The 24258-nt window shown below is 51.1% G+C and overlaps 1 protein-coding gene across 9 annotated transcripts in view; it reads left to right on the top strand.

Annotated features, from left to right (window-relative positions):
* Nucleotides 1-24258, top strand: part of PMEPA1 (prostate transmembrane protein, androgen induced 1) — a 184475-nt gene that overhangs the window by 118256 nt on the left and 41961 nt on the right. For 2 of the 9 annotated variants that reach the window (XM_064521554.1, XM_064521553.1), the window contains exon 1: nt 15713-15797. The exons of 2 other annotated variants lie outside the window; for them this stretch is intronic. In XM_064521554.1, the coding sequence (XP_064377624.1) occupies nt 15728-15797 (70 nt within the window). In that variant the 5' untranslated portion in view covers nt 15713-15727. 5 more of the 9 variants (XM_064521566.1, XM_064521560.1, XM_064521557.1 and 2 more) reach the window with 5 other exon arrangements.

The raw sequence follows: 24258 nt of genomic DNA, 5'->3' as shown, positions 1-24258 counted from the left end.
AAGTACTACTGTCTTTGAGAGGAGGGGGTTGAATAAACTTACAACCCCCTATGTCTGTATAAAACATCCTCTCCACGAGAAGCAGAGGGATGGACATGAAATGTCCCATCCTCCACAGCATCCTGCTCCAACTGGCTTCCCTAAGCCTTGCTCTTCAGGAGGGAAAATAAATGAGGCTTTCAAAATTGTTTTACTTGATTCATTTCATTCTGGGCTAGAGCAAGGCAAATAGACAGTGGGAGGACTTCGCTGATAAAGTATTTTTTTCCAAAGCAGAGAATACCAGAAGATAACACAACAGCAAATTACTGCATATTTTAAACCCTTGTAGCTAAACATTCCGTTTTGGGGCCGCGCCAGGTATCTCGCGGTGCCAATGAAAATGGGATACAGATGTTCACTTGTTTGGATGGAGACACTGCAATAATTCATGCCTGCTGCAAATTATATGATGTGTCGTGCTCACAAAAGAATACCCTGACCTTTTTTCAGTAATAAGAAAATATATTCTCTCTACCTATATTAAGGAAAATAAGGCCTGTAGAAATTGTGAACCTGGGAGGTCCATTTGTTCAGTTTCCAAAACGTTACCGCCGTTGTAGGGAGAAAGCCCAAACTGCTAAAAGTGCTAACGTGGATGCAAATCAAATGGTGTCATCACTCGCGGAGGGGAGCGAAGCCATGTCCGGGACAGGTATGCACAACGTTGAATATAGGTTGTTAAACACATTCGAAGGGAGGCCCCAAGCTTTCAGAAGAGCAGAGCTTTGGGACATTGTGTCCGAGGCAGAATTTTTTATACGTAAGCTTTGAATAGCCTGTTATATTGTAAGAAGAATTTAGGTGCTTTTAAAATGTTACCTCTGATTTTGAACTGATGTGTGATTAAAATAGTCTCATTAAAGTCCATAGCAACAGAGCGCTCCGGAATGTGATTTGTGCATTTCCATGGACATTATTAAAATGGGAGCTGCATACGCCAAAGGTACGTGGGGACGGGATGGGGAGAAAGAAAGGCTGAGCCCATCACACTTAAATATAACAGCAGGGCCGAGACTCACCTTCTGCTATTCCATGTGTAGCACATAACTGCAAAACGCCTCTGCCAGGAGAATTTGTTAGCGCACTCAAATGCCTGCACCGCTGGCTTCCCTCAGCCTGCTGCTCGCGGGAGAGGCGCAGACGCGCTCACACCTGCGTAGCTTCAGGTGCAAGGAAGGCACGTGCACGTTCGGCAGGCAGAAACTGCGCTGTCCAAATCAGAATCCACTTCCTGAAGTCACGTCTCTCCGCTTCCCCTGCCTCCTGTTCTCGCTTTCATTTTCTTCTTGCAATGTCCATGTTAAAGTGAAGATTTTTTTTTCTTCTTAGCTCCCGTTAATGGTGGAGGCATAACTGAAGCCCAGATCAGACCTGCAGGGATTTAGCACTGCTGTTGTATGAATTCTTTAAAAGTGCGCACAATTTTTCTCTTGCTCCCTGAATTTTCCTTTCTCCGTAATTTTGATGGCATGATTTGGGGCTTGACAGAGCTGGTACAATTTGGGATGTAGTGACTTGTTCTGTTGTTTAATTTGGGAGGCATTTAACCTTTTATTTATCTTTCTCAAATTATAGTTTGACTTTTAATTCAAAATCTCATTTTGAAACAAAAACCTGAAACATTTTTGATTCAGTAGTGCTTAAACGCAGTGTTTTGATTTCCCTAAATTTTTTTCAACTGTTTTTCTTGGCTTAAACCACTCGCCAGATTTTTTCCAACTTAATGAAAAGTTTTGGCATTCTGAAACAGCATCTTCTGCAGGACTGGCTGTCGACTGGAAATGTTTTGCCCTCATACTATTTACTACATCAGATTCTTCACATCAGTGCAGACCATGAACAACGCTAGCGAGTGCTGTCTGTTGGGATAGCGATTTTCAGTCTTCTCCACCATGCAGACCATTCACAACGTTCTCATGGAAATGTGGATCCCAGTGTAGCAAATCTAAAGCTACTAACAAAACAATACCTTCTCTCAGATACCTCTGTGGACTCCTTCAAGCCCCCAAACTCTCAGAAGTTCACAGAGCACAGATAAATATTACTTTAGGCTCACTCGTACTTGCTCATATCATGTAGTTGTGCAGCAAATACACGCTGCCCCATTGCTATTTCTTCAGCAGAGCAAGTCTCAGCCAGAAATAAAGGCAGGTTCTATTTTTTCTTCTATAAGTATGTTCAAAACATGAATTTCCATGAGTTTCCAACATAAGACCCATATCTGCATGGTAAGTAGAGTCACTTTCACTTGCAAATGAGGTTGGATCTGCTAAAAAATCTGCTAATTTGCAATAAAAATAGCATCCATCTTTGCTCTGCAAATATAGCCTATTTGAAAACTGTCCCATTTTCAGAACTGTAGCAGCTTGTAGGATGGGAGAAAGAGGAAGGAGGAAATACCTTGCATTTGAAGTCACTTTTCATTTCTCCAGGACTATTTCACACACCTTTAGTCATTATGCTGCATTTTGTGTTGTCACATTAATTTTCACAGCAACAGACTGATATAAACAGTGTGACTGCAGTGCAGAATCAAGAGAAGCTGGATTGATTGGGAGGGAGAAGGGTTTTGTTCAGACATAAATATCTCCTGCCATACTGAGGGGAGTAAAAAAAAAATGACCAGCCAAAAAATTGCTTTTTGTAAGAACGTTCTGTTTCTCTCGCTCTTTTTTTTTTTTTTTTTAATTCACGCGCCAGTGCGAGAGACCTAGAAGGGGGAACCAAGTGGCTCTTTAATGTGTTTGTGATGCTGAATGCAGCAAGTGGGTGCGTGCAGGTGGGTGAAATGGCAGCAAGTGGCAGATGAGGAAGGTGAACATGTCTCCAGAAAATGGTATTAAATAAATAGGCCCAGTCATGTGAGATCTTGGAGGAAACTCTGCTCATTTTCTCACAGCTTAAATGTTTGAAGGAATAGCAGAGTCAGGCTCCAAAGAAATGAGTGCATACACCAAAAAATCAGCACCTCAACACACCAAAAATAGGTGAAAGTTCCAGGTGCAGAGAGGAAACCCCGTGTGATACCTTTTATCCCTGTCTTCCCTCACCCAGTGAATGGTGCGGAAAGACTGCATAGAAAAGAGCAGGTATCATTGTATCTACAGAGCAATGCCAGCCTGGTCGTTATTTTTAGCAACTGCAGTCTGGGTTGCTATAAGCATTTCTCTAGCACCATTACACCTCCAGGCTATCGGAAACCTCCAGTAAGAGCAAGATGAGAAGGATTTCTTGCTAAACAGTTTCCCATTTCACCTATTGGTGATGTTTGCTATGAGGAATTCAGGGCTCCGGAGACTAAGAAATGTGTAGGGTCCATCTAGGATTTCAGGATGGCGTGGGAAGTGTCAATAGTCTCTACTAAGGTAACTTTTATAGGACTAAGACCTTCCCTGTTTCAGTATCCACATCTCCCTGCTTTGGAAATTCCTCTTTTGGCCTGCCATGGCCAACGTGATGACATTCAAGGCAGGCTGGGAAGTTCCCCTGTGCTCCCATGGCTGCTTCTTTAAGAGAGGGGCTGGGAGATGCTTCAGCTTCCAGACATGATGAGTTGAAGAGTTCTTCGTTGGCACTTGTCACTTTTCGAGTATTTTGGGCTACAGCTTGTGGACTGGTGCAGAAAGCTGAATACACCAGTAAGGAGGTGTGAAGAAAAGTCTCAGTATCCGAACAGAGGTTTTTGCCAATAAGGCTGGGCTGCAACTCTATGAACGTGTCATTCCTGCCGCGTCTCCAGGCTAAGGGCTGCTGCGGCGGTCAGCGCCGTGCTTTGCACAGCTTCCGAGCCTGGACTGAAGTTTCCAGTTGGTACATCCAAGCTTCTGACACCAAAAGCTTTGGGTGGAAAATTGCTTATGTCTGAATGGCTTGCAGCAGGCAATGCTCTTAAAAGAAGAACACCTAATTGCATATTCATAACGGCACTTACATCACCTGACTGAAGTCCTTAATTTCTGCTGTGGTGGATCTGGAAGTCCACCTCTGGCCATGCTCAGCAACATGCATCCGCAGTCTCTGAAGGGCATGAATCAAGGGGAGCTTTTTGGTCCTTTTCATCTGAGACAAACGTAATAATTTTTTCAGTTTGAGCACATTATTATTTTTTTTAACAAAAGAACATGATACAGCTCTATATAGCAGTTGGAAGCAACGTGATTTGTGTCATGAATACTAATATGCATTTGACAGTATCCTATAAATTCAACACGTTTTGAACAGCGTTAACAGGAGTTGTAGGAACTATACTTAAGAAATTCTTCCCCCACTTTTTTTCAATTAAAAGAAAAGGAAGCTAGCAAGAGTCTATATTTGTATCCAAAACAAATATGGCTTGGGTCACGGCAAGACTTTTGCGTGCCGTGCTAGACCTGGGTCTACAGCACATTCATTGATTTTGCCTCCATGAATCACCCGAAAGCTATAGGCAACAAAAGCTGAAGCTATGTAGATCTGATTTCTAGTTCATTTGTTGTTCATTAGAAAGATTTTCTCTCTCTTATTTGCTGCACCCCTGCTGTTGCGTGTTCATTAGGGGAATGGAATGTATTCCAAATATTTCCTAGCTCTGGCAGGGCAGATGGTGGAAAGTAATTTTCCGAAACTCTTTTGGAAAAAGGGGGGAAAAAACACCCAAATAACCTGAAGTTGCCCCCCCTCAACTTGAAGAATGAGGTATTTCAGCGTGCAGACATGCCTTACAGTTTCTCTGCCTTTGGTTGTACAATGCTTTATGGCAGAGTGGTGGGAAGTGTGTATGAATGGGAATGTATCATATTACATGTGGGATGTTAGCAAGGCTGGGATTTTTTTCACAGGAAACTGCATTTGCAAGGATCATTCAGCAGTACACAGTACCCTAAAAGATGTATATGAAGGAGTGAGCGAGCTTCGTTTTCCCAAACCGTGCGGGAACCCGGTGCCTAGGGGCCTCCTGGGAGGGAGGGCAGAGCCTGCGCCTCGCGCCCTGTTACCGGCCAGCCCTGCACCGGGGCGCGAGACAGGACCCGGGCTCCTCATGCTCCCCTCCCCGCTCCCCTGCCCTTAACCGAGGGATGTCAGTGTTCAGACAGGGGTGCGGGAAGCAGCCCTGACCGCGCTTCCCTTCTGCTCCTTGGAGAAGCAAGAGAGCACACGAGCTACAGGCAGATTTAGCTCTTGGATCCACGTGGAACATCTCCGTGCTGCCGGTTCCCATCCTGCACGCTCAGCCTCTTGTCACAGCGCTGCAAGTTGCCCACACGCACAAGGGGAACAGAAAACTGGAGTCAATATGCAGCAGGCAGAGCCAAGAGCACAATGCGGGTGGCCGAGAAAACCGGCCCTATGTCCTGCCGTCCCGGCGGCATTCGCCCCCCGTGCCTGGAGCTGCTCTCCTCTTCTCACGAGCCTCTTGACCTCCAGCTCCCTCCGCTCCGCACGCCCTCCCCGCAGGCAGCACCAGGGCCCCGCCGCGGGGGCCATCACCTCTGCAGCCCCGGCCGGCAAAGCTGGGCACGCACAGCCTGAGCTGGGGTTGCAGCCCGGCTCTGAGCTCCTTGGCGCTGGCCGCCGCGGCTCGTGTTTGTTCTCCACCTCCTGAGGACAGAGGCGGTGCTCCGCAAGCCAGGTATAAGCAAACCCCGCGAGCTCACAGCAGCGCAGGCCGCCGCCGCCAGCGGCACCGCTCTGGAGCAGGGCAGGAGCACGGGTCGGGGCGCTGCCGCCGGAGCCGCCTTTCCTCCGCGCTGGCTGCCCACGCCAGTGCCAGCCAGACCATTTCAGCCCGGATTCAGAAATTCATCCGAGCAAAGTCTAATACAGAAATCTGCGTTTTCCCAGCCTCCCAGCGCTGTGAGCCCCTCTCCCTCGGCCGGCCGGAGCCTGCGGAGATGAGCGCTGGGCAGAATTGATTCATCAAGACTGCTGTTAATTTTACTCCGTTGTTGAAATAGATTTGATTCCCAATTATTCTGCTCTGGAATCAAGCTTCCTCTGGGTAATTTACAGTGTAGCATACATATGTGTAAAAAAAATTATCGCAATCGTGTTTTTAATTAAAATGTGTAAGATAATACCAAAAGGAGAGAGGAGGAGGAAGGGAGGGAACCCAGATTAAGTTTTTAATTGTTTTAATAGTGAGATTTGGTTCAGTGAGAACAGGGCATATTCGTTTCCTTGGAAACATTGGCGATGTATTAGCTGTATAAAATCTAGCATAAAAGATTTGCAAAAGTAAAGCCTTTAGGTTTTAACTGATATTCTAACTTTCTTCGTCTGGAAAATGAGATTCACACATGGCCCCTGGAGCCCCCAAAAGGAGTCAGTTTTGTGTGCTCTCCTAAGCCTTAGGATTAATCATTTTGGAAATTATCAGAATCATTAGAAATCTAAAATGGCGACACCAAAGCTAACGAAACCTCTTAAACAAGTCAATATCCCGGATTCACATGGTTTAGTTAGATGTGCCAAGCAGCACCAGGCTCAGGCAAAACTCCACAGGATTTGGACAAGAAGTGTCAAAATTTGGCTTTTCATTGTTCCGATATAATTAAAAACGATCTGCTACCTAGCACTAGATAACATTGTGTACACATCCTATACGTAGTTATTTTTTCCAACAAAACATGGATGCATGGACACGCGATACGCCCTGGCCGGCTTGAGCTTCAAGGGAGCCGCGGGGGAGGCCGGGCGCGCGTCGGCGCTGTCCCGACCTGCGGTGAAATGTTTCGCTTTCCTCCCCCCGGCAAGACGGGGCTCCCCGGGGTCGGTGCTGTCCCTTCCTTAGGAAATGACACCTCGCGAGGGCGTTTTCGCCTCTTTATGGTTGAGCGGGGCCAAAGCAACCGATTTTAATATCTGCGGTTCGCCTCCGAGCCTGAACCGTGATGATACATTGCGTCTGGGGATCAACCTGCTGCAGAAACTCCCTCTTTTACCCAAAAGGGGGAAACAGGGCTGCAGCCGCAGCGCTGGGGACTACAGGCAGGGGAAGGGCAGCAGGGCCTAGCGCGCGCAGCTCACTGCGCCCCTGAACCCGTGTCAGAGCTGAGTGAACAGGCCCACGGAAAAGGCATTTATGGTGGCGCCTGTGTTCCCAGGACCCTCCCTCTGTCCCAGCCTCCCGTTGGGTTGTTTTCTGCCTCTGCGGTGCCGAAGCCTCCAGGCAAGCCACCACGTCACCCAACGGGTCACAAAAGCGCTTTTCAGCTAAAAACGGGTCGCTGTCGCGGTTCGGTGGCCGCCGGGCGATGATGCTAGGCGTTAGTGCCTGCTGCGCGCCGCGGAGGCGCCGAGCGGGGCTGGGGCCTGCGGGACGGCGGCACCGACGTCGCGGGAGCCCGCGGGCCCTGCTCCGCGCAGCGCGGCCGCCTGCGCCTTTAAGGCGGCGGCGCGGGAAGCAGCGCGCGGCGCCTTTGTCACGGCCCCGGGTCACCGCGCGGTCACGGCCCCCGCCGCGCGCCCCGCCCCGCCCCACGTGGAGTTAAAGCCCACATGGCCCGCGCGCGCCCCGCCTCCCCTGGCGCTGATTGGCCGCCTCGAGGCTCGAGGGGGCGTGGCGGCGGCTGGGCGCCCCACTTCCGATTGGCCGAGCGCGCGTGTCGCCTCCACGCGGAGGCCGGGGAACGCCTGCCTGTGACGTCAGGCGCCGCCTGAGCCCGCCCCGGGGCAGTGGGAGCGATTTAAGGCGGCGGCGGCGGCGGCGGCGCGTCGTGTCCCCTGCGGGCCCGGCTGCCCGCGGTGGGGCTGCGCGAGGCTACGGGCTGGCCGGTGCCGCGTCCCCGGTGCGGTTTGATTTCGGCCGCTCCCATCCTGCTTTTGCTGGTCTGAGTTGTTGGTGCGAAGAGGGGGAAAAACCCCGTTTTGAAGCAGGGAGCCGTGAGCTCGGAGGTGGTCGGTTTTGTGAGTGATGCGTGTGCTGCCAGCGCCTCCTGAGGTGCGAGGGCAGGTGGAGCCCTGCAGTGACCTCGGCCTGGGTGGTACCAGGCCCCAAGTGGGGCAGAACGGGCTGGGGGGTGGTCTGGTGGCTCCAGTTAAACAGAGCCTCATGGCAAGATGGTGTGGAGAAGAGGAAGGAGCCCGGGTGGTGCAGTGAGCCGGTGAGGCTGTTGGTGGGTGCTTCAAGGTCGGGCTCTCTGAGAGGCGGCCATCCAAGGCAGGTCATTAACCACCTACTGAATTGGGTGAAGCCCTTCGAGGGCAAATGCACCTGGCCCTCCAGGGAGCTGCGAGGGCTTTGTCTACCTAAGAACTGGTCCAGGGTGGCTGTTGCACCTCAAATGATACCTGAGATTAATCTGTATTAACGTCAAAGGTAAACAAGTGCTCTGCTAAAAGTGGCGCCCGTCTGCATCCCTGCCCAGCGTTGTTCTCCTTAATCGTGGCTGAGATCATCATTGTCATGGAGAAAATGGGAGTTTCTGGTACCAAATAGTTCCAAAAAAACCCCCAAAACTTAAATTAAGAGGTTAGTCACCAGAAAGTGGAAACCATGTCTGGAAATGTTAGAAATAAGTCTCGCTTGAAAATAAATATAGAATTATTCACCATGGTAACTATTGCCCTATTGCGTTAGTGCATATCGATTTAACATTAATCCAAAGATTAATGCTGTGAAATATTTGGTCTTTTTAATGGACAACTGTTTACTTAACAAATCTTTGGGGAGTTGTGAGTCTTTGTTTTGCTTTTTTCCTTAGATTGCCTCAACCATTTTCTGAAGAAAGCGATTTGACTCTTAAGGTTACTTATTTGTAGTACGGGTCTCTCTTTCCAATTACGTTTTATGAATTTATACTTAGTGTTGCGATGTAGTGATTATGCAGGGTCGCCCAAATCCATAACTAATGATGAAGTGTTTGCAATGAAGGATAAAAACAAAGATTTAAATGTGACTGGATAAGGAAATGACTGACTTTTGGTCTTGCAATGAGTGAAACTATATTATAGTCCCAGACTATCCAGAACAGATTGATGTGTTCATATGATTCAGTTTGTCCAAGGACCTCAAATATTGATGAAGCTCCTCTGCCTTCCTTTCCAGGTGCGTAGAAACTGAGGCACAGAGAATTGCCTCAGTTTACCCTAAGGGTTTGTGGAAAAACCACAAAATGAACTGAGATCTTACAGTGCGCAGACTCATCCTGTAACTACTAGAGGAGTCTCTAGGAAGAATATAAACAAAACTGAAAAAAGATGAACAATGACAAAGGCAGGTGCCAAAATCTACTGAAGTCTATTCCAGAATTATCACGTTGGCCAAGTGCTTGTACAGAAGAAACTGACAAACTGCAGTAGTTTGGAGGGTGGATAGAACTGTTGCAAAGAACAGAATAAATCATCTAAAGTTAGCTGATGTACTTTAATTTTTACAAGCCCATCTGGGATGACTTTAATTATTTGTTCTTAAATCATGGTGGAAAACTGCTGATTGTTCTTAAAGCTGCATGAGTAGTTCAGATGAAATTGGGATAGTGTAAACAGTTTTTAAGAAAGGTTAGGAAAATGTGTGAACTTGCAGCAGCCTGCATGTGCAACCGGAGCCTTCATCCACTAAAGCTTTGCAAACTTGTAAAAACTCCCCCTAGAACAAGGTGGCTGATTCACAGGGAGCGGGGTGGACGCCTTTCTCCGCTGCTGGAGCCAGCTCAGCTGCGACCTGTGGCCTGGCCGCCCCGGCCCTTCCTTTGCTCAGCCAACACTGCACTGATTGTGCTTGTTCGTGGTGGACGCGGGGCGCCTGCCCGCAGCACTGGCTCCCCCAGCGCCCGTCCTCAGCAGCAGGGCAGCTGGGACGTCTTACCTGAGCACGTCTCGTCTGAACAGGGACTCGTGCCCTGCTCTTCTGCACGCAGCCAGATCCCTGTTCACTGGGCTGTTGGGTGAAACTCATCCATTTTATAGGAAGTAATGACATACTCATTGGGCCAGAAAGAGAGTGAGGCTCTATAATTCATTAGTCAGGGAACTGACCTGCCACACAGGAATACTGTATTACTTAAAGCAGCATTTATTTGCTTAAGGCCATTTAAGGATGTACCATAAAGTCAGTGCCTTAAGATACAATAATTCTGAATCAAATGCAAACCAGAATAAGGTTACACATGCTTGCATAGCACTCTGATCCACCCGGGCAACAGGACTCGGAGGGCGGAACAGCTAATGGCAAGATGCGTGCTAGCAGGTCACTGCCAAATGGTATCCGCTGAAACGTGAGTACGTCTGTGTTGCTAACATTGACTTATTTATGACTGTGCTACATATTTTAAGTGTGAAGGGCTATGTTAGGTGCAAGCTGATGGCCTGAGCTTGGCTTACAAGCCCATCGTGTCTTCTGGCTGGTGAAGCAAGCTCCGCTGAGGAAGGGTCTCCAACCTTTAGCTGCCTGGTGTTCTGGAAAGAAAAAATGCTCCCAGCTCTAATAATGGTAAAAGCAGATTGACAAATAAAGCCATGAACTGGCATTTGTCATCAGTCTGTGCATGCCTCGCTTTAACTTTTGAGCTGGTGTTTCTGAGGCCTCAGAATCAAAGTTCAAAGTCTCCATGTTCCTGTGACAGGTATAACTTTTCTGTGTATTTTCATAAAACATTTCTAGAAATTTGCCTGGAGCAAAAGGAATGCAGACTCTGGTACCAACCTGAATGAATCAACCCAAAGGGAGAGAAAAATTATCGCTCCCATTTTACAGATGAGGAAACTGAGGCAGAGGGAAATGAATACTGAAATACAAATAGGATTGGAAATAATTTCTTTCCAGCTTTAGAGCAGATTATTTTCAGGTAATTTTTGGAAAGCAACTTAGCCTAAATTTTCAGACTGTATCACCTGAGTGACTGATTTCACATAGTTGTCTCTAACACACATGATATGGTTTGTGGAATTTATGATATCTGTTAACTCCCAGTGGCTGCAGGAGGGGTTGTGGGTGCTCAAATGTCCGAAAAATCATACCACTGGTTTGCACATGACCTTGCCACCAGGATCTAAAAACGGGTTGTCTATAAAATTCATGCAAAATGATCTCAAAATGGTGCTTTTTATTTTTCTCCTGGCTCCAATCCTGTACGCTAGCGTGGTGCTCGGCAGTGCCCCCTGAATCCCTTCCGTCGGGCAGGGAAGGGCCCTGGATCGGCCAGGTGACGGAGCAGCTTTTCTCTGCCATCCCTCGTTGAACGGTAATTCACATCCATCCAGCACTAGGAACCACAAACTTCCTAGAGCTCATTTCTATCTGTGATGCAAGATCCTTTTCCGTGTTTCTTTTGGATTAGTAATTGTTGGGAGTTACCATCTGTCAAGTGGCAAAGAGTAAAGATTAAACAACCTGGCAGTTCGTTGTTCCTTCTCTCTAGGCATTTTCCACGGGACTAGATGGGGCTGTAAGGAGTCTCTGTAAAGCACAGAGCCGTATGTAATGTTGTTCTGTAAATACGCATGTGGAAATAAATCCCATTTTCTATGGGGGCAAATTAAAGTTAAAACTTAGGATGAGTAACACTGTGCCTGACTCTTGACGCTGTCCATCTTCCACGATTTCCACAGCTTTGTGGAAGACTCCGGGTTTACATGCGGTATCCGTGGCTTGTATCCCTTTGCAGTGCAGGATTCATGGCAGCGTCTCTAGGGAGCACAGGCCCAACCGGAGATGCTTTAAATGCTTCCAAATACTAAATCATAGCTATCAGAATTATGGGAAAATGTGCTTTTTCAGAAGATAACTGAGGCTCTTTATCTCCTGGTAACAGGATTCACCAAGTATTATAGCAGCTACTTCACACCACTATAGTTAAGCTTGTTTCAGCATTTTCATTATAAACCCCTATTTTCGCAGGTTTATTTCCCAGGGGAAAAAAAAAAAAGCTGTCTTGCCTAAAATGTGGCAGGCTAAGCATTTGGGGAGAGATGAAGCTTTTTCCTTTCACCTGTCTAAAAAGTGGAGGGTGTTGCAGGCAGTTTGAAACAAAAATGGGGATTTCTCCATTCTTTGAGACTGGAGGGAGAGGACAGCAGAGAAGCAGGTGAGCCGCGCTGCGCTTGGCGCGCTCGACGCCGGGGCCGAGGCTGCGGTGGCCTGGGCTGCTGCTCCTGGCCTGGTGCCTCCTCTGGGGTCTGGTGACCCTGCGGGGTCTGCGGCCAAGTTCCCGCACGCGGGTGGGTTTTCCCAGCCTGTTGCCACAAGGTACCACTGGGGACGGGGTGACTGCTGAGGCTGCGGCCCCGCTTTCTCGTGCCTCACCTCGGGGGCGTCCGGCCTGCGACGCTTTCAGTCGGATTTGCAGAAGGAACCGGGGCGGGATGGAGGGAGTCACGGTGGAGGCGGACGGGGTCACGGGGGGGGGGGGGGGGGCTCCCGCCCAGCCGCCCCTTCCTGCAGCTGCAGCCTCGTCTGTGCAAGACGATGCATAAAAGCCAAACCGAAACTCGGGCTGGGGGGACGCGCTGGGTCAGTGCCCCGCGGCTCCGTGACACCGGCGTTAGCCTCTTTCCAAGCCGCGCGCGCGGAGGGCCCGACACGAAAACTAGAATTAACTGGGCTATATGTTCTTAATGTTCCCCGCGAAGCCGCGCCGGCTCCTCGCAGCGCAGCGCCGCACACGGGGCGGCTGCGGGCGGGCGGGGCGGGCGGAGCGGAGCGGAGCCGAACAGGGCTGCGCGCGCCCGCGGAGCGCCCCGCCCCCCCTCGCGCTCCCCCCCCCCCCCCCCCCCTCGCGGCGGCGGCGGCGGCGGCGGGGCAGCCCCAGTCTGGCGCTGACGTCACGGCCGCCCGCCCGCCCGCGGCTGCCGGCGGCGCGCGGCCGCGTCTCCGTGGCCTTGACGGAGCGCGGGGGGCGGGGAGCGGGCGGGCCGCGCTGCCGCCGCGCCGCTGCTCCCCTCCGCTGCTCCCCTCCGCTGCTCCCCTCCGCTGCTGCCCTCCGCGCCGCGCCGCTCCGCTCCGCTCCGCCGCGGCGCCGCCACCCACAAAAGCGCGGGGCTGCGCCGAGCCCAGCCCGGCCCCGCCGCGCCGAGCCAAGCCGAGCCGAGCCGAGCCGAGCCGAGCCGAGCCGCGCCGCCTGCCCGGGCCGCCGCCGCCGCTGCCGCTGCGGGGGGCGCTGCGCCGCGCTGCTCCCCGGGTCGCGCTTTTTTTTTTTTTTTTTTTTCCCTTCCCCTCTCTCTTTCTTTCTATTTCCAATTTTCGGTCGCAGCTGCATTTCCCTCCCTCCCCCCGCGGCGAGGAGGAGCCCGCCCGTGCGCCGCGCCGCCCGGGAGCGCTCGGCGGCCGCGAAGTTCTTTGTGCCGCTGCCTCCCGCCGCCGCCGCTTCTTCCTCGGTTTTTTTTTTCCTTTTTTTTTTTTTTTGTTTAAATGTATAACTTAATGGGTCTGAACAGCACGGCCGTAGCTCTTCAGCCCAATGTGTCCTGCACATGCAACTGCAAGAGGTCTTTGTTCCAGAGCATGGAGATCAGTAAGTACCCGGCGCCCGCGCGTGGGCTCCGCGCGTGTTTGTGTGTGTGTGTGTCCCCCCCCCGGCAGGGGAAGTCCCCGCGCGGAAACCTGCGCGGCGGCTCTCGGGCGCGCAGCGCCGCTTCCCCGCCGGGGCGAGCGGGGTCGGTGCCACCTGCCCCCCGCGGCTCCGGGCTGCCGCCGCGTCCCGCCCCTCACCGGTGTCCTCACGGCCGGCGCGTTGCTGCCGCCGCTCCCCGCCGGGCGAGGGGGCTGCGCGGGGCGCGGGGAGAGGCGCTGCCGCCGCGGGGGACACGGGCCGGCGCCTCCAGCCGCTCGGCGCTGCTGCTGCTGCTTTTCTTTTCTCCGGGCAGCCCCTGTCCCCGGTGTCCCGGGTGGCTTCTGCCCGCGGCACCCGCGTCCCCTCCCGGCGCCGCTGCCGGCTCCAGGTGTCCGTCCGTCCCGTCGCGGCTGCGGGCGCTCGGACGCGCTCGCCCCGCGTTTCGGCGCAGACCCCGCGCGCTCTGTGCGCGCTTAATCTTGCTTTAATCTCGTTCCTGTTCAGACAAAACTAAGCTGGATTTGCCTGATTTTTATTAACGCTGCCGGTACCGAGCGGAGCGTCGCTGCTGCCCGACTCCGGCAGGCCGGGCTGGACGTGCGTGCCGGCAGCGGCGTGCGGAGAACGAAGATGCGGCTCTGTTTTGTGTCGGCCGGTTAAGGAACATAAACCGCGTCGCACGGACTTACGAGGAGGAGAGACTTGACTTTGTGCCCGATCGAGGCTTAGGTTATGGCAGAAGTTGTGAATTAAAACGCGTGATGCCTTTTGAAGGGGAAAAGCTGCTCTTCCAGCCTGGCCCTCAGCAGGAGGCTTTGCTGGAACAACCCAGTCTTTTCACTTCCCTCCTTGCTTTTTTAGAAATGGCCTTTTCCCCCTGCTTTCTCCCGGTGTGTGGAGGGCTCGGCGGCAGGCCGGCGCCCGCTTTGGGGGTTGCCCATCCGCACGTGCAGCCCTGGAGAGGACGGAGGCGATGAGGCCGCTGCGGGATGTCGTTCCCGGCCTCGCGCGGCCCCGGCGGTGCTGCCCAGCGCGGTGCCCTTCCCGCGGGCCAGCCGGGCGCTGCCGCGAGGCTCCGGGAACAAGCGAGCCCCTCGCTGCCTGCTCCGTTTTGGGTGGGTTTCTGCGAGTCGCTGGCAGTGTCGGCTCGCGTTGGCGGCGTTGCGGGGTCGGTTGCGAGATTGCCTCCTCCGGTCTGAGCTCGGTGGGAAGGACAGAGCTGAGCCTCCCTGAGACAAACTCCCTTCACAGGTTTGGGGGTTTTTTTCTGCTGGTTACTTGATTTTTAGTCATCTTTTCGTAACTCTGAGGGAACCCCCGGGCAGCAGCCGCCAGATGTGTCCATGTCTCCCAGCCAGCAGTTGCAGTGCAGGGCGCCCCAGCAGAGCGGACACGGGCAGCTCGTGCCGGGGGCTTTTTGGGGCTTTTTGGGGTCGGTGGGGCTCCGCGTGGGCCGGGGGGCCGCCCACGAGAGTGGGTTTCCCTCCAAGGCCAGGACTTCTAGGTTTTGCATTCCTCAGTCAGTAACAAACCCAACGCAGATGGCTCAGCCGCTGAGCCCGTCTCCTTTCCGCTTCGAACTGCTTTTTTGGCAGATACGCTTCTTTCCTGACGCTGTGTCAATGGCAGTTACAGATCCTTTCAGGGGAGGGTGTATAATACCATATAACACTGATTTACTTTCTTTCTTTCTTTTTTCCCCTTCCCCCCGAGCTTTCCCAAGAAAGGCGAGCGCTGCAACGAGCTAACGCGTCTGCACGGAGCGCGTCCAGCCCGTGCTGTCTCAGCCCGGCTGCAGCCGAAGCCGGGAGGCTCCTGCCTCCGTCCCCGCCGGGCGGGCGGCTCTGCCGCGCTCGGCATCCCCAGGTGCCTCTCGCTCGGCGTCTGCCCCCCGCGGCCCGAGGCGCCCGTGCTGGGGTCCCGGCTCCCCGCGCCGGGGGGAAGCCGCGGCTCCCTGCTGCCCCCGGCCTGGGTGGCCCGGGGGTCGGGAAAGCAGGCTGTATCGCCTGCCCCGGGGCAGCGATTTCACCTTGGTGTCTTGTAATCGGCACCGAATGGAAGTGTGGAAGGACGCGAAGAAGGAAATGGGAGGAAAAACAGTCAAACTTCCCCCCCCCCCCTTTGCCTCCCCTCTGGGTGAGCACCCGGACGGCGCTGCTGCGCGCGGGTCGGGGCCCTGCAGCGTGCACGGCCGCGGAGATGCCCGGGTCGCGTGTAACATGGAGGGGCGGTGTGGCGCGGCCCGTTTGGTCGGCACGGGGGTACCTTCAGAGGAGGAAGTTTGGTGCAGTAAGTCCTGCTACTTTCTGTCGGGAAGGTGGTGGATATCCTCCCCCCCCATGAGCCTTTCTTTCGCCCTCGCTTTATTTAGTGTTAGGTCTTCAGATCCTGGTCACTGGAGGACTAGCATTGAAAAACATGATAAATAGCAACTATGCTTCTTTCCTTAAAGCCAAGGATTCCCAAGACGTGGTCTGGGATCACCTCTGAATTTTCAGAGTACTGAAGGAAGCTCAGCCCAGCTCCTGCTGCCCGCTGCGGCGTGGGGAGGCCGTGGAGATGTGTGGTCCCTCTGCTTGTTCACTTGCTGTTGCTCCCAAAATCCACCACTGTGTGTAGATTTCCAGGGCTAGCAGTTGGTGGCCAGATAACTCCAGCTTTAGGATGAATTTGTAAACCTAAATTATAAATGGGCAGACGTGAGGAAATCTTTCCGAGGGAAGTACCAAAATACACAGTGTCACTAATAGACGGTAATTACAATCTAGCTTCTTTCCTGGGAAACTCATTGCACAGTCATGTCGGTTGGTCGTGTTTCAGGTAACAGCAACCGTCGGGATTTGGTCACCCTAATTAGCTAAAAAAGGTCATCTGTTTGCCATGGTTTTTCGTGTAAAAACCGACTACCAGTTTGCTCTCTGGAAGGAGGTGCTGTGCTTGGCGCGCAGTTTCTCTGATCGGGTCCTTTAAGGTCCGTGGTGTGGTGCATCCATCCTGCGCCGGCGCTTTTCCTCCCGCAGCGGTGAAGCCTGGCGCGGAGGCTCGCGGCAGACGCCTGCAAGGGCCCTTTTGCTGCAATTAAGGAGAAACTTTGCTCACGCTGCGAGCGCGCTCCCAGACGTCCCCAAAGCCAAGGGGTCATTAATATTGATGCGGCTGCTCTGTGCAGGGCTCTTCCTGTCTGCGTGGCGAAATTGCTGCCGGGCAGCTTTGTAACCGCTCGGGGCGGCAGCGGGGGGTCACCTGGGCAGGTCCTGGGTGAGGGACCTCACCGGGGGTCCGCGGCTCAGGGCTGCCGGCCGCCACCGAGAGCCTCCCCTTGGGAGACGGGGTTTGGCCCCCGGTCACCGTCGCGCAGCCCTGGCTGTCGAGGCACGAGGTGTCATGTCACGGCAGCGCAGGTATCGGCCATGGTGCTGCCGGTGGGAAGGAGACCTCCTCGCCCTGGTAGGATTTGGGCAGCTGGGGCCGTCGCTTACAGGAGCAGACCTATATACCCGTGCACCTCCACGGTCCGAAAAGTTGTCAGCACTCAAAAGCAGTGTTGTGGGTGTGTGTACAGGCGTACAGGCGTTTGTGAGAGCTGCATTGATTTAGCAATGTGAGAAAATAGTTTAAAATGAACTCATTAATGAAGCAGTTGGTAACCAGAAAAGGAGGTGTGTGTGTTTTGTTTCTTTTTCTTTTTTTTTAACAGATAAATTTCAGCTGTAGAGGTTTATCGTCCAAATCAGAGGATTTGGGGAGCTATTGAGAGTAAAGAGAGCTTTGATGATTTGGCAAGGAATACAGCTTCCAAGGCAGCGCTTTGATCTGCATTTTAAATGCATCTTTGTAATGACAGTTTCACAATTTCTTCTTTCATTTTAAGACAGTTTTGCAGAGGTATGTTTTAAGAGAAAATAGTAACAGCACACATTCTTCTCGTCTGCTTTGGAGCCAGCCAGAACTTGTAGTTCATCCCAGATCTTTTGGCTAGTATGGTAAATTTATGATTACACCAAAGAGGAAATTAGTAGAGATGTTAAATATTATCAAAGCTTTGTGAGTCTCTTGAAACATCTCCAGTGTGAAACCTGAACTTGTGTTAGCATTTCTGCTGCAGTGTGTTGTATGGTGTTTACCTTAGTATTCACCTAATATTTCAGGTTCCTGACTTAGCCTTTTCAGGAGGAAAATAAATGTATGTTAGCATTTAGTGCATGCATCCTCTTAGTCTTGCGTTGCACCTGAAGACCATGAAACCAGTGGATGCTGCAGCAGCTTTCTAAAGACAACTTGCTATTGCTATAGTGGTGCTATGGGGAATCTTTTCCTTCCCCTTCCATCTACAGCACATCCTCAGATAAACTGTCTTTGGTGGGAGAAGGGTGTTATCACCTACATGTTCTCTGACAAGAGAGATCATTGCATTGATTCCTGTAGTGCGGATGGAGGCACATAGGAAGGGGGGGTCAGCAATTCAGTATGTTTATTAGGGTTTTCACTTAAATCTTGAGTAGCGTATTTCCCTCTTGCAGCCAGCTGGGGTAGGGTTTATACCTTTGGTGGGAAGCCAGTGGCCTTAAGGATGAGGGACCAACAAGCAAGTTTTCCCAGACTGATTTAGTGCTGTGTAGTAGCTCTTTTGATGCTGTTTTTGGCCTCTCCTGGGCTGTGACACCCAGCTGTCCCAGGCTGGCAGTTCTCTGCTTGTGGGCAAAGTCCAGGTGGAGGGGTGGAAGAGGCCACACGCTTCATTTGCAAGCAAAATTAGCCCGTGAAGTTGAGCCTTTGGTTGCATGTGCTAGCTAGCCTCATTGGAATGCCGTAGACAAATAGCATTGTACCTACACTTAACTCGTATTCTTTTCCAAAGCTGCAGTGACTTTGTTCAGCTGGATGTTATCCTTGTGACTCTGGGCCTCTCCTTGACACGGGGTGCTGATTTGGGGCATGTGGGAGCATTTGACCATGAAGCTTGTAGATTCAGCTGTCCCACTCGGAGTACTGCAGCCAATGCAGTGGTGAATGTTGCAAGGGTGAGGTGAACACAGAGGGCTTCATCACCTTTAGATTTTGTAAATCAACAACATTTTTTCAGTGCATATAGTAGCGTAACGTTGCTAAGGTGATAATTGATACGATACCCCCTTTTTCCACAAAGTAATCAAACTTCATATTTCTAGCTGATGTAAGACTAGGCTTATGCTCCATCTAGAACAGCGTGGTTTTTAAAATATTTTCTAAATATGTACACACACATGCACACGCACAATTTGTGATATATGTTACCGTTGTCACAGACTGTAGCGTTTCGTAGAGAGATCTGGGCCATCTTTTGAAACTTGCCTCGCAAGTTGTCAGTGTTGGTGGATGTTCACAGTGCTTTCAAATTGTTCATGCATTTTGTTCAGTGTATTCAGTCTCGCACATATCTTCAATAAAATGGCTCTGACTGGCTAGTTTTTTCACTTGCAGTGTATATTCAAAAGGGTACGCTTAGAGTGGCAAGTGCTTTTGCATAAGTCAGTCCTCTGATCCGTTCGTAGGACCCTGCTCCTGCGTGCAGCTCTGAGGAACCGTGCACGCGGTGTTTTGCTGGTGTGAGGTGTCTGCATTTCAGCAGGTGCAACAGGATTTCCCATGTTTGCAAACTTGGCTCTGCAACCCAGCAAGATGGAACGTAGCCTTGGAGAATGAACACCAATTAACCCCCAGGCTTGAACCGTACCACGAACAAAAAGTGATATTTTACAAAAAATCAATGTGACTTCTCAAGAATATATGCAGGACGTGGTTTGGGGATTTTCTTTTTTTTCCGTCTCTTCATTCTGTCCAATATGTTAAGTAGCTGGTTTGTTACTCTAGCCCCCTACAAATGATTGTCAGTAATAATTCTGTAAAACTGTGAATCAACTCTGCATGACTTTGTGCAAATAGACTGAGTAATTTCTTTGTTCTTTTCTTCTTACTTTGTAATTGGAGTCTGTAAAAGCCCAAAGGTTTGGTCTTGTGGAAAGCATGATTCATTTATTGGTGTCTGTGCCGACTAGTTATCTTTCAGTAATTCCAGAGTGCTGCTACAAGCCAAGAGTGATTCATACATGGCTAAGTGCACAAACAAATGGGGTCATGGCCATCTGCAGAAACTTTTCTAATCTATTTATGGTATCGGAGAAAGAAGTGGGTGTATTAAAGATGATGGAATAGGTGTCAATTACATTAGTGAATACAACCAGTTAAGTAACGCTAACCATTACTCAAAAACCACATCTGCTCATTGCTAAAGATCCCTGCAGTATATCTTGTTTAAATGCTAACCCAGGCCTGATATGCAAAATGGATAAGTGTCTAGTTTTTCCTCTTAAGGAACTTGCCATGGTAACTGCTGCGATAGTCTCTTCCACCTATCTCAAGCTGTGGACGCTAACTCGTGTTATGAGTGTTTGTAGTAGCGAATTCCTGCTCTCTCCTATTGCAGACCTCAGTCACTCTATCCTTTGCATGCAGAAGTTGGGCATATATTTAAATGACTTGCAGTTCCTGATCAGGGATAACGCTTTTTTTGCATGTTGGGCAGAATGGCTGTGCAACATCTAGTAGATATTGCGGTGGTTGGGCAAGCTGGTTTTCCTTCAAAATGTGCTTGTGCCCCTTCAAACTCTCAGGTGGAAGGAGACCTGCATCTTTTGAAACTCCCTTCCCTGCCTCTATCCCATTTCACTAATTGTGAGAATTAATTTTCTTTCCCCTTTGTAAAGCTGCTAACAAAAGCAGTTCTGGCTGCACCTGCTTCAGGATTGCTTCCATCGGATTTTGGTCTTTTGGTTTGGGGGAGGCAGAGTTTGCATCTGCCGTGCTCACTAGCGGGGAAGATGGGCTCGGGGAGTGGTGGCACTTCGGTGCTGGAGCTGAATGTGGGATGGAAAGGGTTTGAGATGAGCAATAGAAAAGGAAAGCCCAGTGACAGGGGCACGAAGCACTTCTGGGGCTTTTTGGCAAGGCTGCTCTGAAGGGCTCGCTGTGGACCACCTAGCCTCGGTGCCTGTCAGGGAGCTCTTGGGAACATTGAGAAATTCAGGATCATGGCTGCTCTTCAGGCTTCTACACTGCACCTGGGTTTTCCGCCTGAGATAGCTGTACTGAACAAGATTTTGCACTTGTGGAGCACGTGATGATCTTGGAGTGCGTCTTGCACGCACAGGATGGGTGCGCATTGCTCTGGGGAGGTCTGGAGGCACAAGTGAAACAGCGGTTTGAGATTTGGAAGCGGCCGTGGCCAAGTGTCCCCGAGCCTTGTGAGGCTCGCACGGTTGCTGCTCTGTTGCGTTTGGTCTCTAAAGGAGCAATGAAGCACAGAGCTCATGGACTTAAATTTCTGTAAATTGAATTTAAGCATCAGTGCTGGCCAAAAATATGGAAGAACTTGGCAACGTTGTCATTATTGTCCTTTTATTGAAGTTTTGAGAGCTTTGACCACTTCTGCTGCACGCCTGCTGCATGTGAGCTCGCAGAGGGAAACGGGGCCTCCGACGGCATGCAGGGTACTCTTCAGAGGGGGAAGGGACCCAGGCTTTTGCCCAAAGGACTGGTGAGCCTCTTCTGATGTCTGAACAGATTTCTTCTTTGGCCCTTGCTTTATTTAAGTCAACAGATTGTGTAAGCCACATGCGAGATTTACCTGCGGGGCGAGTGGGAAGGGAGCAGTGCCATTTGGATGAATTCCCAAAAGATGTCTAACCGTTGAACATAAAGACGAACGCTTTCGAGCCAGAGTCCCTCCAAGCCGGAGTCTCCTCGCCACCGCCTCCATCCGTGCGTGGAGCATCTGCAGTTTCTGCTGCCGTGGATCATTCCCGGTCCCCAGCCGTGCGGTGCTCGCGGCCGCGCGCCGGCAGGGCAACCCGCTACGTGTTCGGCCCTGTGCTGAGTGAGTCTGAAAATCTCACCCTTAGTGATTTCTTTCTAATATTATTACTATTATTAATAATAACCAAAAAAGAAAAAGTCCCCTCAAAGTGAAGCCATGTCCCGAGCCTCCCGTGCCTCACCTGTGTGCGTTGCCCGTGCTGGCGCTGCTCCTCGGCGTGCGTGGCCGGCTGGCCTTGCTGGAGCCCGTGGTTAACGCTCCTCGTGCCTGCGCCACGGCCGGCGGCGGCGACACCAAGCCGGCACGGCGCTCGCGCCCCCGGAGCCTGGCAGAGGTGGTGGCGGTGGTTTCTCCTCGCCCACGGAGGCGAGGGCTAGGTGTGGTCTCCTGGGAAGACGCTGGCCAGGGATTTGGTTTTAAAGCAGTTGGAGTGAAATCCTGAGATTGGGGACATCAGCGTCCCAAGACTGGACTTGTTCCAGGTTCTTGGTGCACGCTTCAGACTTGAACCCGCGTTGGGTTTTCTTGGGCTCTTTGCGAGCAGCAGCGTGATGGGACTTGGTTTCTCAAGAGTTAAAGAGCATCACTGTTCTCAGCCTTTGCTCTGGAGTTGCAAGAAGTTGGTGTCTCTGAAGGCTGAGATCTCCACTGCTTTGCCAGAGGAGCAGGTCCAATAGGCTCGTCAGTACTGAGCTCTGAAAGTACTGAAAGCTCTGAAAGGTCTGTGAAGTTTTATACCTTTAGGATACTTAAGGGACAACATGATTTATGGACGCTTGCTTCACACAGTTCAGAATAAAATTACCTTGAATTGTGATAATTTCCTATATTATAAAGAGGAATCTCATTTTTACTGTTACACTCACATTGCTGTAATGGGAATTTGCTTGAACTTGAAGGCGCATTTTTCCGTGCGAGTTCAGCGTTGCCCTCTCCAGAGTGCTCTCGCGCGCACGCGATGAAGCAAGGAGCACAGCACTTTTAATGGCATTGATCGCCGGTTTGCGGTGCAATGGATGTTTCGCATTTCTCTAGTGTGACTTACTCGGAGCAGCATCTATGAGTTGCTTTCTTCAGCTCTTTGCTGCAAATGCAGCTGATGGCTGTCCTTTTGACTGACGTGCCAGAGATCGGCTCAAGAAATAGCGTGGGGGACCACAGGTCTCTAGCTGGGGTCCCGCACACTCTGAGTGAGGCACGGTGCGAACTAGTGGGTTACAGACGTCTTCTGCCTCGCTGATAGCTTTTAATCCTTGTGATTCTCGTGGGTTTTCCTGATAAATACTTCCCAACATCCACCGACTTGCCACGCAGCTCTGAATTGCAGGGAACAATAAACGTAACGGACAGCCTCAATTTAATACGTTCACTGTGTGCTTTTTATTAGTGCAGCTTCAAAAAAGAAAAAGATGACCGCATTTATTTAATTTAAGTTCTGAGAGTAGCTCTTTCAAATCTGGAGGAAGAATGCTCAAGTGGGTTTAATTTAGCTAATTTGGTTATGCAACAAGAGGAGCCTCTTCCCTGCTGCACTGCTGCTCCGAAGGGGTTAACAGTGATGTGCACATGTTAAGGAATTTCTCTCTTGACTTGACCGTGGGGTTTTGCAGCTCTCCAGACCACAAGAGCACTCCAGTCTCAGCAGGTTTTTGATTTTGGAGACGCTTTGCATTGCCTCCCATTCTTCTTGTTTGCTGTAGGAAGGATCGCACCATATGCTGCAGCCCTGTGGCTGCCTTGGTTGTGCTTCCAGGAATTTGCAGACCCCCTGTTTAGACCTCTATTAAATTAAGCGAAAAGGTCTTTAAAAATGCATGTTTCAAGTGGAAGAAATGCTTTTTGTAGCGTGGGGGTATGAGAGGGAGCTTAAATACAAGCTTAATTTGGGTCTTACGAAAATAGGTATAATTGGTTTTTTTGCACGGTGAATTTTATGGCTTCTGAGTTTAATGTCCTCATGAAATCCTGTATCCAGTGCACTAATAGCTGAGGAGGTGTGTGTGGGGGGGGGTGTTGAGGGACCCAAGGAATAGGACTGGTGCTGGGAACAGCCTTGCCCTTGTTTGCAAAATCAAGCACGTCGGTCACTTGCTGCAGTCCCCGTTTCAAAGGAGGCCGGAGCACGAGTTTCCTCTTGCCTGCGTTTGCCCGTCGGACCCTTCCCGCGGCGTTCGGCGGCCGTGTGGCTGGGGGTGGGCAGGCCGAGGAAGCCCGAGGAAGTGAAGGATATCGTGTCTCGACCTTGCATCCTCCAGTTAATCCAGATAGTCTTTCCTGTTTCTATATTTAAAGCCTTTCCATTCTCCTGTCTGGAGAGACAGAGCGTTACGAATCGCCCTTCCACTTCTTGAGAGCTGGCTGCTCACGGAGCTCTTCCCGTAGAAAATCAGGGACGTCGGAGGAATCGTTTCTATTTGGTGTATCTTCAGCCGGCTAGGCCTTGGACGGTTTTCTCTTGCTCACTGAAGGTCTCGCAAGGAGGAAAGCTCTGTTGCTTTCCCAAGTGTCTTAGCCAATATATAGAAGGAAAGCATGGTGGAAAAGCTGAGATACGATTTGTTTCCTCTTTGAAACTATCCCTCTTTAATGTTCAAACAGCATCTCAAAGGAAATGCCTGTTCTTCTCTGCATCTTCTTACTCCCAGGGTTATAATTCTGTATAATCACTTTTCTTTCTCCCAAAGAATAGGGCATGATTTTTTTCTCTTTTATAGAAGAAGGAAGGGATAAATTCCAGATGTTGCTGGGATACACTTTTCTCCTCTGTTCACTGTTTATGGCTCTCAGTAAACACGCTGCGAGCGGTGCCCTCCCCTGTGCTGAAGCGCTTCAGCGCAGTCGGCAGCTTCGCTGGCTTTGGAGTCTCCTTGCAGGCTGAGCCCAACATCATTTCTCATC

This window comes from Dromaius novaehollandiae, chromosome 16 (genome assembly GCF_036370855.1).
Source record: "Dromaius novaehollandiae isolate bDroNov1 chromosome 16, bDroNov1.hap1, whole genome shotgun sequence".
In the NCBI taxonomy this organism is placed as follows: Eukaryota; Metazoa; Chordata; class Aves; order Casuariiformes; family Dromaiidae; genus Dromaius; species Dromaius novaehollandiae.
This window is presented reverse-complemented; position numbering and strand designations above follow the sequence as displayed.